The sequence below is a fragment of the Protopterus annectens genome, chromosome 5.part0, assembly GCF_019279795.1.
Source record: "Protopterus annectens isolate FY-2018-M chromosome 5.part0, PAN1.0, whole genome shotgun sequence".
NCBI classification, from domain to species: Eukaryota; Metazoa; Chordata; order Ceratodontiformes; family Protopteridae; genus Protopterus; species Protopterus annectens.
In genome coordinates this window covers 958,885,471-958,901,017 of record NC_056735.1, presented here as the reverse complement: position 1 = coordinate 958,901,017, position 15,547 = coordinate 958,885,471, and the positions used below count along the sequence as shown (strand labels likewise).

The 15,547-nt window shown below is 40.9% G+C and overlaps 1 protein-coding gene across 1 annotated transcript in view; it reads right to left on the bottom strand.

Annotated features, from left to right (window-relative positions):
* The window catches only part of HGFAC (HGF activator), a 1,210,481-nt gene that overhangs the window by 41,864 nt on the left and 1,153,070 nt on the right, over positions 1–15,547 (bottom strand). The window contains exon 13 of the mRNA XM_044072728.1: positions 4,981–5,129. Within this exon, the coding sequence (XP_043928663.1) occupies positions 4,981–5,129 (149 nt within the window). The remainder of the gene's footprint in view (positions 1–4,980; positions 5,130–15,547) is intronic.

The window sequence follows — 15,547 nt, the reverse complement described above, 5'->3', positions numbered from 1 at the left end:
TGGGGGGCATCTTTTCTTATGCCATTGGCTGTGTATTTAGCCATTCTCATATGTTAACTTTGTAATACATGAGTCTGGTCCGCTTCCATAGCTTCGATGTTCTGTTTGGGAAAATGTAAACCGTGTTTCTTGGTTTACATTTCCGTGGGCTTATGCTACACCTGCACCACTTCATGAATCACTATCTACCTTCATTTGCATGGTGCGATACTGTGCATGGGGTGATTAGCATACCTATGCTGAGGGCTGCACAGTTCTGGCGTACGCCGGTAGTGCACGTGGTATTGGATCGTACCTGAATCGCTCGACAGACATATTTGGCGTTATTCTGCCTACGCTACGCCTGCCCCTGGCGCAAGCTTCATGAATCCCTGGGATTGTTTTTTTCATTTGTGACTCTATTTAAATCCAATACATTCTTTGATATGTAAGAAAGGTTATGTATCAGAAAGAGACTGTATATGTAGCCTACTTCAGTTTCAGATGGATAATTTGATGTAGTACTGCAAAAGAAAAAAAAAAAGACTGTGGACAAGTAAGACAGCCTTGGAGATAAACAGCCAGGATATACCATTAGTGGAACTCAAGGGGATGGAGAGTCATAGCAAATGGAATCTGTTCAGCTGACTAGACAAAAGGGTTGTCAGTGGTTCATTATGTTTCAGTTGAAATTCTGAGAACAGTGACTGTGATCTTTGGAACAATTAAATTAAATGAATGGGCAAATGTGAAATATATACTAAGCCCAAGGTGACCGCAACCTGGAGTATTCTACCTATTTTGCAATCTCAAATTTAGTTTAAAATAAATTACAAGTAATTGAGCAAGTCAATTTGGATTTCAGGGCTGAGGATTTGGATAATTTCCTTGGGGGCCAGAGAACTGCAATGGCAGGTGGTGTTGAAGGCAAACCACCCATCTGTTTAAATGAGCTCTTCAATATTAAATGCATTGTAAGGAAGAGATCTTTGAAATCAATGCATTTTTATATTAATGTATATAATCAGAAGGTTTTAGTTGCCCTTTAAATTCTATTTAAAATTAATAAGGGGTTCAACTGATTACTCATATGTGACATCATTTTTATCATTTAAGCAGGGTGGTATTGGAGATGCAGCATGACCGCTATATTTCAGTTTATTTGATGTCTTTGTTGTAATACACTGTTTCAAGTGGAGCTTTTTAGAAAAGACAAACCCACCTCCGTAAGTAGCACAAGTAACAAAAAACTGAGGGTAATGCTACTCAATGCCAGAAGTCTAAACCTCAAAATGCACAGACTTGAGGCACTCCTCAGTATGGAGAAAATTGATATATGTGCAGTAATGGAAACCTGGTTTAAGGCTTCAGAGCACCCCAGCACTACCAGGCTACAACTCATACCATACATTTCGGCCACAGAACCCGAACCGAAATAGAAAAGGCAGGGGCGTATCCATATTCATCAAGGATACCCACACTTCCAGGTTAGTGGCACAGCACGATGCTTCAGAGATCATCCATGTGCAACAAAGAACGGGCAAAACTGCAATTCAAATTGTAGCTTGCTACAGATCACCCACCATGTCCCAGGACCCCCATTCCATGTTTCTGGAAACACTGGGAAACATAAAGGTCCTAACAAACACCCTAATATTGGGTGATTTCAATTACCCAAACATTAACTGGGAGAACTACTCAAGTATTAACTCCCTTGCCCAACATTTCCTAGAACTTATAAACTCAAACGCCCTGATTCAACTGGTCAACACTCCCACCAGAAGAGACAACATATTGGACCTAGTCATCACCAACATGGGCGACCGGTGTTCCATACCAGAGGTCAACCCCTCACTGGTTAGATCTGACCATAAACAAATCACTTTGGATATCCACATTCTGCCCCCACCCCCGGACAAGGAAACCACCATGAAAACCTTTTCAAAAGCAAACTTCACATTACTTAAGACAGAGGAGGAAAGTTTCAAAGCCCCCATGCTGAAGGATAATGCTGTCCAAGTTGCAAAATCCTTTACTAATGCATTCTATGGGCACCTACAAGAATGCATGGATTGTGCCATCTCCAAACAAAACCAAGACTCACTTCTCCAAGAAAAGGAAACCAGTCTGGTGGACTCCTGCCATAAACAAGCTATACAATAGAAGGAGGAAACTACAACAAAAAAGAGTAAAATCCCAAGAAGGGAAGACATCCCTGATAGATACCAGCAAGAAACTACGATCCCTCATAAAATCATCCAAGGCAAGCTTCGAAAGAAAAATTGCCACAGACGCCAAAGATAACCACAGGGCAGTATTTAGCTATGTCAAGAATCTAAGTGGCAATGCTCAGATCTGCTCGGAGTTAGTGCAGAATGGCACAAAATACACTGAACCGACTGATATCGCCAACATCCTGGCAGACAGGTTCAGCGCAAACTTCACCCCCAAAAGGGCCCATAACCATACCAGAAGAATGTAGAGTCCCTGAAATCACAGACACTGAGGTTAAAACAGTCCTTTCCAAAGACAAAAACACAGCATCAGTGGGACTGTATGGTGCCCCAGGCTGTGTCCTACATGAGCTCAAAGACGAACTAACCCCTCACCTAAACATACTGTTCAAACTCAGCCTCTCCACAGGCTATGTACCCATAGAGTGGCGCACAGCAACGGTTATTCTGCTCCACAAAGATAGAGCCTCAACAGACCCCGGGAACTATCACCCTATAAGCCTGAATAGCTTATCTGCAAGGCTATGGAGTGCATCATCATGGAACTCATTAACAGTGACATTGGGAACCTCCAAACACTGGACCCTATCCAGTTCGGCTTTGTTGAAGGCAGATTATGCCTCCTAAACCTGGTGGACTTCTTTGAGACAGTTACCAAGGCTATAGATGAGGGAAAGGTGGTACACACAGCCTTCTTAGATCTCGCAAAGGTCTTTGACACCATTCCCCATTCTGGTATTATAGACAAGCTCACCAGCCTGAACATAAACCCCTACATCACAAGATGGGTTGCCATCTGGCTCACGGACAGAACCCACATGGTGAGAGCTGCAGGAGCTAGGTCCGACTCTAAACCGGTTACAAGTGGCGTTCCCCAGGGCTCAGTCCTAGGACCCCTCCTGTTTGGCATATACTTCTCAGAGGTACAGGCAAGCACAGGAGGACTATGGCTGACCAAGTTCACAGACAACTGCAAACTAGGGGCTATAATTGACTCTCTGGCTAACACAGACATCCTCCAAAAGGGTCTCACTGAGACGATTACCTGGTGTCAAAATCATGGCCTCAAGCTAAATGCCAAAAAGTGCATAGTCATCCCCTTTGGAAAAAACAAAGTACCCACAAACTACCACATAGGTGGTAGTCCCCTAAATATGGAAGACATAATAAGGGATCTGGAGACCCAAGTAGATAATAATCTCACCTTTGATAATCACATTGCCATAGTGGTTAGAAAATCCTTCTACGTGGCCCACCTAATCACAAAAGGGTTCGCATCCAGATCAAAAGAGGTCATTGTGCCCCTCTACTCATCACTCATCAGACCCATCATAGAGTACAACGCCCCATTTGGGATGTACCTAAACTTTGTCACCACAATAAACAGAACATGCCGGAGGGATAGATTCCTGTCCCAGAGACTTCTCATACTCTGGAATAAACTACCTATCTATATCAAACAAAGCTCCTCATTAGCACTCTTCAAGAAAAATCTTGATGATTGGATGGGAAATAGGAAATTCACCCCGGGGATCACCTCTGTGGCTCTGCTCGACAGTGGCACAGGAAAATAATTTTCTTGGGTGGGAAAAGCCAGAGAACCTTTTTGGCTGGGCTTGTATAGGCCCCAGGGCCAATAGCCTAGTACCTACCTATGAACCTTACAAGACACCTTCAACAGTTGGAAAGACCTCACCAAGAGGATCACTGGCCTCAAACAGATGCCCTATGCAGCTCGACTGAAGAAACTCCAGCTGTACTCGGTTGCAAACTGCCTACTCAGAGGTGATCTCTGCCTGACATACAAGGCCATGTCCAACCCAGAATTGATGGACATGCTCCATTTAAAGAAAACCTTATCCTCTTGAGCCGCATGCTCTAGGGATCTAAACCTCACCACAACAATAAATAGGACCTGGTGGAGGGATAGGTTCCTGTCCTAGAGACTTCCCATGCTTTGGAACAAGATTCAAATCTACATTAGGCAGAGCTCCTCGCTAACACTCTTCAAAAGAAACCTTGAGTGGATGGGAAACAGAAAGTTTACCCCGGGGATCACTTCAGTGGCTCTGCTGGACAGAGGCACAAGGAACTAATCTAAGGGGGTGGCGAAAGCCAACACATTCTGGCTAGGCTTATAAATGCCTTCAGGCAGATAGCCTAGTACCTACCTATGAACCTATGAACATTTTGAAAGGTAGTTTGCCAGAAGGCTAGTAGGAATTCTGGAAACAGAGTGGAACAAGAGACATCAATGCAGATGTAACCTGGAGTTTTGAAGTGAAAATAATATCTGTGTGTATTTTGGTGACAAGTAATGAGTGTATTCAATGGACAGAAGGCAATTAGCATGTAAGTAATGCATATGTGCAAGAAATCAGAAAAGTCCCATTTTGTCATGCAAACATTGTGTAGCAAGCAACAAGGTTACAAAAGGAATCTAGAAAATGTATTTAAGATATGAATATTTATGTTCTCCTTCATAGCATACACTCCATGATTTGTCAAAATCTGTACACAGTTTAAAGGGTAACCACAGAGGGTATCAATTCTTTACATGAATAATTCATATCACACTGTAGTTAAATAACTTTTAATGGAAAATATGCTATTAATATTTAGTTATTTAATATGTGCTAGCTTATAATAGTCACGCATATTATAGGCCTTTGAGATATTTATATCATTTTGATGCAAAGGCATTATTCAAAACACAAAAAAGTAAATTCAAAGTATTTAAAACATTTTATTAAGTTAAAATATTTACCTGGCAAGCATCTGCTGAGGAATCGAAGTAGCCTGCACACATCATGTTGAGACTGATCTCTGTACCATAAACCTCAGGACTGCTACATTTACTGAAAGAAATAAGTGGCACTTTTGTTTCCAGCAACACATCTGAATATTCACGTTCACCTGCAATTACATCAAAATACATTTAATAAACTGACAAATACATGGGCTACAATTGAATGTTATTGCTCACAGCCTAGGCATCTACAACACGCAGAGAAAAAATATATAAAGCCACTACAGCCACATTTAAAACAAAGCATGCCAACAAGTGTGTCTACAAATATCAAAGTGCACACATGAATTTTAATTTGCCATCTGTTATGTTTTCTTGTATGGGTAATAGAAATTCTTCATTACTATGACAGCTTTAAATCAACACATATTTCTTTACATTTTAGTCATGATACAACTGAGTATTCACTTTATAGCACTTGCTTGTTTTTTTTTCATACAGGTTTACTTTCTTTCAAAACATGGCTAAATATAGCACATAGTATACCACTGCACCACCTTGAGGATGTGATGAAGATGGGACAACAAGACAAAATAAACTGTACATACATACTTGAACCCATAACTTGTAAGATGCATGCACAGTAACTGATTGGCACCCATCAAGGAGGTATCAGCAGTAGGTCAGCAAGCCTAAAGCAGACACCTTCTATATTTTTCAGTGTAACTTTGGTTAAAACCTGTATCTTTTCTCATGCAGTACAAATTGTCCCTCTGAGGAGTCCTACTCAAATTTAGCTGTAAAAGCCTTTAAACATTTTTGTGATAAACACTAACTAGGGCTTTAGTCTTTTGGTATCACAACTTGCCACAGGTGTGCACTGATTTGTTAGAATCATCATGCACACACCAATGTTTTGTGGTACAAGCCATTTGTTTGAAATGGAAATGAATGAATAAGGATCACAAGTCACTGAAAGGAACATTGACCAAATGATGCAGAAAAGTCTGTTATTCATCAGGGTAGAGTAGTTTACAAGAATATAAGACTGAAAAATAAATGCTGTGATTCTCGGCCTGGGACGCTCCCACATAACCAACCCTTCCTCACTACCTCCCTGCTGGACACCTTTCCCTACAGCTAGCACGCGGTCAGTTTTTACATGCTAAGGACCCCACAACATCAACAATGGACACCTAATTAATGGGACACTGGGCTGAAAGAGCCTCAAACTCCTAGTGAAAGTGCTTTGTGACTGTTAACCAACCCTTTCTTGCTACCTCCCTGTTGGACTCCTTTCCTACAGCTAGCACGTGGTCAGTTTTTACATCCTAAGGCCCACACAACATCAACAGCGGACACCTAATTAATGGGACACTGGGCTGAAAGAGACTCATACTCCTAGTGAAAGTGCTTTGTGACTGTTAACCAACCCTTTCTCACTGCCTCCCTGCTGGACACCTTTCCCTACAGCTAGCACGCAGTCAGTTTATACATCCTAAGGAGCCCACAACATTAACAGTGGACACCTAATTAATGGGACACTGGGCTGAAACAGCCTCAAACTCCTAATGAAAGTGCTTTGTGACTGTGTAAGACAAAGCCCAGATTTATTTTTTCTTACTACTACTACCTAATTGACTGTCAGCCTGCCTAATTTGTAAAGGTTTTAATTGGGAAGCGTCTTGCCAAGAGGGATAGCTGCTTAGGTACATCTAAATAACCCTTGAGCACTATATGCTCAGCTCTGCCTTATAGGTAGCTTATACTATAGGCCCAAGCCTGCTTTATAGCTATCTTTTATGACTCATAGAGCACTATTTACTCAGCCCTGACACAAAACCTATTAAAACTACCTGTACTTAGGCACAGCTCACTCTCCACATATACTATCATTTATACTATAGCAGTTACCTAATTGTTTCCAGCTCCTCCTCCGGGCTACTAACAGGGTCTCTTAGTCCACCTTGAGTGGCCAATACAGTGCATACAGGCTGCTAAGCCTTCCCCCCATCAATCTACCAATCTAACCCTTACCGATGTGTTTAGTAGTGAAGGTGCCATTTTTAAACTCACTAGCAGCTTCGCATCCTTCTCAGCATAGGATGCTCCCACAGTAAGAAATCTATTTGCATTTACCTTACTTAAAGTACTAAATATGTGCTGTCTTGGCTCCTGCCACTGATGAAATGTGTTAATTTAACTACTGCAGGCTAATTTAAACTGAAAGGCTGTGAACTGCTGCCAAATCTCAGAACTGCATATTCTTGGTTACTGCCTTTGCTCAGCCTTAATTAGTTATGTATAATCCTACATGCTGGCTTGGACACTTGTAATTTTTTACTACTGAAAAGGAATAGTAGTGTACTATGCTTTTGGGAATGTCTGCTTATCTGATGCTATGTTCTTGTTCTTTTTTTACTGTATGATTGTAATAGTGTAGCTTAACAAGCTTTTTAGAGCTATCGAACTCAAAAACAGTAGTACGTTAAATAGGAATGGATCGCATACTGCAGGAAAGTTAATTTGAGTAGTTTTTGTGTAAAAAGCTATTCATAGTGCTGTACAGAATTTTTTACTGGATGAATGTAACTATCATTAGATAGGAACGGCTCGCATACTATAGGACAGTTAATTTGAGTAGTTTCTGTTTAATTAGCTGTTCGTAATGCTGTACAGAGTTTTTTTTTTTACTGGAAGCATGTAATATCCATTGCTAAACAAGCTAATTCAGAGCCACCAAACTCAAAAATAGTATTACAGTAGATAGAAATGGCTCGCATACTGCAGGAAAGTGAATTTGGGTAATTTGTTTAAATAGCTGTTCATAGTGTTGTGACAAAGAGGTCTGGCCTGATCTAAATAGCCAACCTCAATATAGCTAAGTTGTAATACCAAAAAGGAGCATTTATTAGAGGCAGATTTGGTCCATTTTACTGCAGGCACAGTTAATCTGAGTAGTCTTGTTAAAAAAGCTGTTCATAGTTTAATCTAAATACCAAGGTGTACTCCAGACCTAGTCCAATTACACTCAGGATTGAGTACATGGGATAGCTGTCTCTAATTATTGTCCGTGCATAGTATTTATGCTTAGGTTTGCCTGGATGCTGTAGTTGAACTGTGATTAGCAACAATGCTCCTCAGAGGCTTCCAGCCAGTAAGAGGTGCTCATTAGAACATAGGACTGCTAACATATGTGAACAAAATGAATGTGCTGCATTTTTGAAACTATATTCCTATGTATACTGCCTTATCTGTGTACATTATGGTAAAGTAATACAAAGTGAGTGTATATACTGCACGTATTGACTATTAAACTTTTCTCCTCTCCTAGTAATCAACCCTTCCTCGTTACCTCCCTGCTGGACACCTTTCCCTACAGCTAGCACGCCGTCGGTTTTTACATCCTAAGGACCCCACAACATCAACAGCGGACACCTAATTAATGGGACACTGGGCTGAAAGAGCCTCAAACTCCTAGTGAAAGTGCTTTGTGACTGTGTAAGACAAAGCCCAGATTTATTTTTTCTTACTACTACTACCTAATTTACTGTCAGCCTGCCTAATTTGTAAAGGTTTTACTTGGGAAGCATCTTGCCAAGAGGAATAGCTGCTTAGTTACATCTAAATAACCCTTGAGCACTATATGCTCAGCTCTGCCTTATAGGTAGCTTATACTATAGGCCCAAGCCTGCTTTATAGCTATCTTTTATGACCCATAGAGCACTATTTACTCAGCCCTGACACAAAACCTATTAAACTTACCTGTACTTAGGCACAGTTCACTCTCTACATATACTATCATTTATACTACAGCAGTGTACTCAGTAACCTGATTGTTTCCAGCCCATCCTAAGAGCTACTAACAGGGTCTCTTGCCCGCTTTGCTCCACTCCCTTCCCCCAATTCTCACCAACCCGCAGTGGTCCTACCTTTATTGATAACTCTAACCACTCCCATCTTTCAAACAGCCAACCACATCACTACACCACCACTACCACCTCCAGCTTCCCACTACTATCCCTCCTGCTCTGCTAACATGTACAAGCACACCATACCTATACTCACCACATGCACACTCCTTGCTTACATCACATCTTACCAAACCTCCACTATTCCCCCACTGAACCACTACCACTGTACTGCTACACTCACCACCACTCATATCTCACCCCTACTCTGCTACTCTCCCACCAGGTCAAAAACCTTCCCTATGCACCCTCCACATAGTCTATCAATCAAAGTACCTAAACAGAAATCATCCACACAACTTCACATAATAACCTTACCACCATACCTATTACCTGCAGAACACAATCATGAACCTTACCCTATAAGCAAGCAAATTCAAAAATTGATAAAACTAATAATCTCATTGGGAGGGTGGCCTAATGGTTAAGGTGTTTGCCTTACAAACACAAGGTGCAGGGTTTGAGTCTCACAAAGGAATATTGGCTAGGTTTAAAATGGCTCGCAAGGGCAGTTAGCTTAGTACTAATCTATGAACCTATGAACCTATCTAAACTAGCACTCAGTGGAGACATCCACCCCAATCCTGGCCCCTTACTCTCCAACTCCACCCCTCATAATCAGACTAAAGACCACAACTTCTCTCAAATCACAGCCGATAGAAAACCAAACAACCTCCTTCTGCTAAGCCTAAATATTAGAAACATATCCAACAAGGTGCATGAACTTCACACCGCCATAGACTTGTACTCCCCTGATATAGTGATCCTTGCAGAAGCATGGCTAAAACCACACATTACCAATGAGCAAATCCTCCCTACCGGTTACAGTATACTAAGAGTAGACCATCTAAACAAGAAAGGGGGTGGTATAGCTATAATATTTAAACAGCATCTAAACATCTAGATCTTAAACTCAGCAGCTCCCCAAATAGGTAAGGAAGAAATAATATATACACCAACCTTAAAATAAACCAAAATAAAACCCTAAACATAATAGATTGCTATTTCTCACCTGGCCAAAACATCCCTCCACTAGAAAACCTCCTCAGCTGGACTACCCACCATCTCCCCCAAGAAACTATAATTTTAGGTGACTTCAACACTGACTGGCAATCCTGTTCTAGCAACCACCCAACCCATCATATAAACTTTCATGGCTTCACCCAACTAGTCCAGTCACCTACTAGAATAAATAAAAGCTCCAACAAACACACTATCCTGGATTGGATAATAGTCAGTAAGAACCCCCAGTCATACATAGCTGGCTGCCCAGCGGACAGCCTCAGTGATCACTCCCCAACATTCCTACTCAGAAAACACCTATACTAAGCAAAACCTGTCATCTACCATCAAATACGCAAATAAATAAACTTTAACCCTCTCTCATTCAGCTCCTTCCTTAAGGAATGTAAATGGCGACCTCTAAAGTACCTCAGTTTAGATAACGCAGTTGACTACTTTAATAATACTTTCCTGAGCATACCTAATTACCACGCCCCCATAAGAGTTTCCCGAACCAGAGTCCAACCATCCCCATGGGTACAGAAAACCACTAAGTCTGAAATGAAAACCAGAGATAAAGCCAGGGAGCACTGGTGCACAACCCCCCTCCCCTCCAACCCACACCTTCAACTACTAATCTACCCACTGCCTTCTCTTTTTCTCCTGTACCTACCTCCAACATAAAAAAACACTTAACTAAAGTTAAACCCACCAAATTAGCAGAAGACAACCTCCCAAGTGAATACCTACAAATCACAGCTGATGCTCTGGCCTACCCAGTATCCATCTTGATTTAACCGATCTCTGTCAGAAAGTTACGTTCCCACACTGTGGAAAGTATCACATATAATTCCCCTCCACAAAGGCGGACCCTCCACAGAACTAACCAATTACCGCCCCATAGCTATTCTCTCTCCAAATACTAGAGAGATACATACACTCTCAGGTCTCAGACTACCTCCTTACTAACAATCTCCTTTCCAGTACTCAGCATGGTTTCCGACCAAACCATAGCACCACCACTGCCTTACTCTCCTTTACTAACACTATCCTTCAGCATAAAAACAATGGCTATCTCTCCTCTGCTACTTTCCTAGACCTATCTAAAGCATTTGAAATGGTCCCACACAAACAACTTATCTCGGTCCTCAGTAATCTATCCTTCTCACAATCAGTCACCAACTGGTTTCAGAGTTACCTGTCTGACCGCCAACAATCCGTTGTATGGCAGAATGACATATCTCCCCAACTACCTGTCTCCATAGGGGTTCCCCAAGGATCCATCCTTGCACACCTACTCTTCTCTGTTTACACCAATAATCTAGCCTCTGCCACCAAACATGGCACACTCATACAATACGCAGATGACTCAACCATCATCTGCTCAGCCCAGTCCCTACCAAAACTGCAAAAAGTCACACAGGAAGCCTTTTCCTCTGTTGAAACTTGGTTATCCGATGCCCAATTAATACTCAACCCAAACAAAACTAAACTACTCATCTTCCAACCCACCAAACATACTCAAAACAAATCTCACTTTAACATCACAGCAAAAGACAACACCACTATATACCCAACTGAACACACCAAATTGCTAGGAGTGGAAATAGACAATAAACTAAAATTTGACATTCACATATCCATGACCATAAAAAAAATCCACAAAAAACTAGGAGCGTTATACAGAAATAAGCAATTTCTCACCAAAGAAGCAAAGATTTCAATAGAAAATTCCCACCTTATCTCCACCCTATGTTATGCCTTTCCAATATATACCAACTTAAGGCAATGCGATCTAAACAAGCTAAAGACCTGCTACAACAAAATCACCAAATTCGCCACAGGGGCATCCTACCGTAGTCACCACTGTCTCTCACTTGCTGAAGTGGGCTGGCTTGAACTCCCTCACCTCCTTCAGTGGTATCAACTCTCACTCGCCCACAAACTAGTAAACCATCCACTAAATGCCCCATCCCTCCAGAATCTACTCCAACCCTATCGCACCACCAAACCACTAAGATCCAGCAACAAAAATCACTTGTAGATCACTAAAGCCAATAACTCTGCTGGTGAAGCACTATTCTCTTGCACCATAGCCAAATTATGGAACTCCCTTCCACCCACAATTACCTCCGTACCATCATGCACCCACTTCAAAACTTTACTAAAAGCGCACCTAAAAACATACTGGCTATGCCCTTACAACTCCCACTCTAATATCATTCACCCCATCCAACCACTACCTTTCTTTCCACTCCACTAACTACCTTGATTATAGCAAGCTCAGATGCTCATAAGCCTAGTACTTATTATACAGCAGGAACTTCTCATTGTAACATTTGTTAATGTCTGTTATGTACTTCGCAGATAAAGATTCTAGTTGTCTACTGATGTAATATGTTCTTCATCTGTAAATATGTTGTAAGTAATTGCTATGTTAAATTGTTAATCGCTATGTAATCCAATGTAAATACAGTCTGTTTATTTTAACTGTGGAGCTTTTCTCCCCGGGCCTCTGCTGAAAATGGACCTACTTCCAGACGGACACTCCTGGTCAACAAATTTAAATAAATAAAATAATAAATAAAACCAAAACCCCTTCTACTAGACAGAAATTCCTTGAACTATGCAATAGAGTCAAAAAGCTAATAAAACAGGACAAAACCCAATACTACTAGTCTGGCCTTACCTCCTCCTAACATAACCTCAAACATTTCTGGTCCTCAATAAACTCCATCCTCCACCCAGGTAAAGAAAGTACCCCTACTCCTAACATCACTCACTCCACTGAAAATATTGCTACCTTCTTCAACACACATTTCTCAAAAAACATACTATCATTAGCTAGACAACACAACCCTCCCCCCCTCAAACCCACACCTTCAACTTCAACTAGCAATCTCCTCACTAGCTTCTCATTCTCTCCTGTTCCTACCTCCAAAAAAAAAACTGTTAACTAAACTTAAACCCACCAAATTAGCAGCAGACAACCTCCCAAGTGAATACCTACAACTCGCAGCTGACACTCTAGCCTACCCAGTATCCATCTTGATTAACAAATCTCTATCCGAAAGTTATGTCCCCACACTTTGGAAAGTATCACACATAATTTCCCTCCACAAAGTCGGCCCCTCCACAGAGCTAACCAGTTGCCGCCCCATAGCTATTCTCTCTCCAATCTCCAAAACACTAGAGAGAAGCATCCATTCTCAGGTCTCAGATCACCTCCTTGCAAACAACCTCCTCTCCAACACCCAACAAGGTTTCCGACCAAACTGTAGCACCACCACTGCCTTACTCTCTTTCACTAACACTATCCTACAACATAAAAATGCTTGTTACCTTTCCTCAGCTACTTTCCTAGACCTATCTAAAGCTTTCGACATGGTACCACACAAACAACTCATCTCTCTTCTCAATAACCTATCCTTCTCTCTATCAGTCACCAACTGGTTTCAGAGTTACCTGTCTGACTGCCAACAATCCATTGTATGGCAGGATGACCTATCCTCCCAACTACCTATCTCTAAAGGGATTCCCCAAGGGTCCATCCTTGGACCCCTACTCTTCTCTATTTTCACCAATAATCTAGCCTCTGCCACCACACATGGCATACTCATACAATACGCAGATGACTCAACCATCATCTGCTCAGCCCACTCCCTAGCCAAACTGCAAAAAGTCACATAGGATGCCTTTTCCTCTGTGGAAACTTGGCTATACGATGCCCAATTAATACTCAACTCAAAGAAAACTAACTTACTAATCTTCCAACCCACCAAACTTACACAAAACCACTCTCACTTTAACATCACAGCAAAAGACAACACCACTATCCATCCTACAGTACACACCAAATTGCTAGGAGTGGAAATATACAATAAACTGAACTTTGACATTCACATATCCATGACCATTAAAAAAGTCCACAAAAAACTAGGAGCATTATATAGAAATCAGCAACTACTTACCAAAGCAGCAAAGATCTAAGTAGCAAATTCTCACCTTATCTCCACCCTACGTTACACCTCCCCAATATATACAAACCTAAGACAATGCAATCTAACTAAGTTTGAAACCTGCTACAACAAAATCACAAAATTTGCCACAGAGGCATCCTACCATAGTCAGCACTGCCTCTCACTGTCAGAATTGGGCTGGCTAGAGCTCCCTCACCTCCTTCAATGGTCCCAACTCGCACTCCCCCACAAACTAGTAAACCAACCACTAAAAGTCCCATCCCTTCAAAAACTACTCCAACCCTATCTTACCACCAGACCACTAAGATCCAGCAACAAAAACCTTCTACAGGACACGAGAGCCAATAACTCTGGTGGAGAAGCATTATTCTCCTGCGCTATAGCCAAATTATGGAACTCCCTCCCACCCTCAATTACCTCTGTAACATCTTGCACCCACTTCAGATCTTTACTAAAAACGCAACTAAAAACATGCAGAATATGCCCTTGCAACTCCCCTTCTAAAAACACCTACTCCTCCCACCCACTACCTCTCTCAGCACCCCACTATCTTGATTATAGCAAGCGCAGTTGCTCATTAACCTAGCTACTTTACCATACAGTAAGAACTTCTTATTGAAACAATTGACAATGTCTGTTATGTACCTCACAAACAGCCTTGTTTCTGTCATCTACTGATGAATTATGTTCTATATCTGTAACCATGTTCAACATCTGTCACTATGTTTTAAACTTGTAATTATGTTCAACAGCTGTTTTTGCAACTTTGTCTTAATCTTGTATTATGTTCTACAGCTTTAACAATATCTATAATTTTTTAAATGATATGTTTCTCAAATTGTATAATGTCTGTAACATTTGAATGTGGAGCTTTTCTCCCCGGGCCTCCGCTGAAAACGGGCCTGCGTCCAGTCGAACTCTCCCGGTCAACAAATGTAAATAAATAAATAACCCTATAGCCCTGTGTACGTACACATAGGTAGATGTAATGAACCACATCGGGACTCAGTAGATAAAGCATTCTTTTGCTACTTCTGCAGCCTTATGCCAATATTTCTGCCTTTTTACAGCATTTGTGGTAACGATTATATTAGTATAAGGAAATAAATGACCAATCACTTCAGTTTTGTATTTGTTATTTTCCCAGTGTTCTGTTATTAGTCAAGTAGATTATTTTTAATTTAAGTTCTGGCTATTATGATGTGTGTTTAATGTGAATTTTAAGCAACTGTGCCTCTACATATCATCTAAATGTTGGATTAATATTTCCATGACTTTTTAAATTAACCGTAAGCATCTATTTTATTAGTTCCTTTAAATATAATTCTTCATATTTTAGCTTAATTGCATTAAAGTGCTTATTGCCTATGTAGTTTAAAATAAATCACAATAAACAACAATATAACATGACAAAATGACCAAAAATTACATATAAATGAGTTAAATTAGCAAACAATTTGGTTTATGGAAAATATAAAGGCAGTACTTATATATAAACAAATGAGTACAAACAGCAATGAAGTCTGTAAACTAGTAAATTAAGCATTTATATTGCAACAGTTATAATCAAATGAAGTAACTGATAAGATTACTGCAACATCAGAATCAGGATAGTACTAATGACATGTCAAA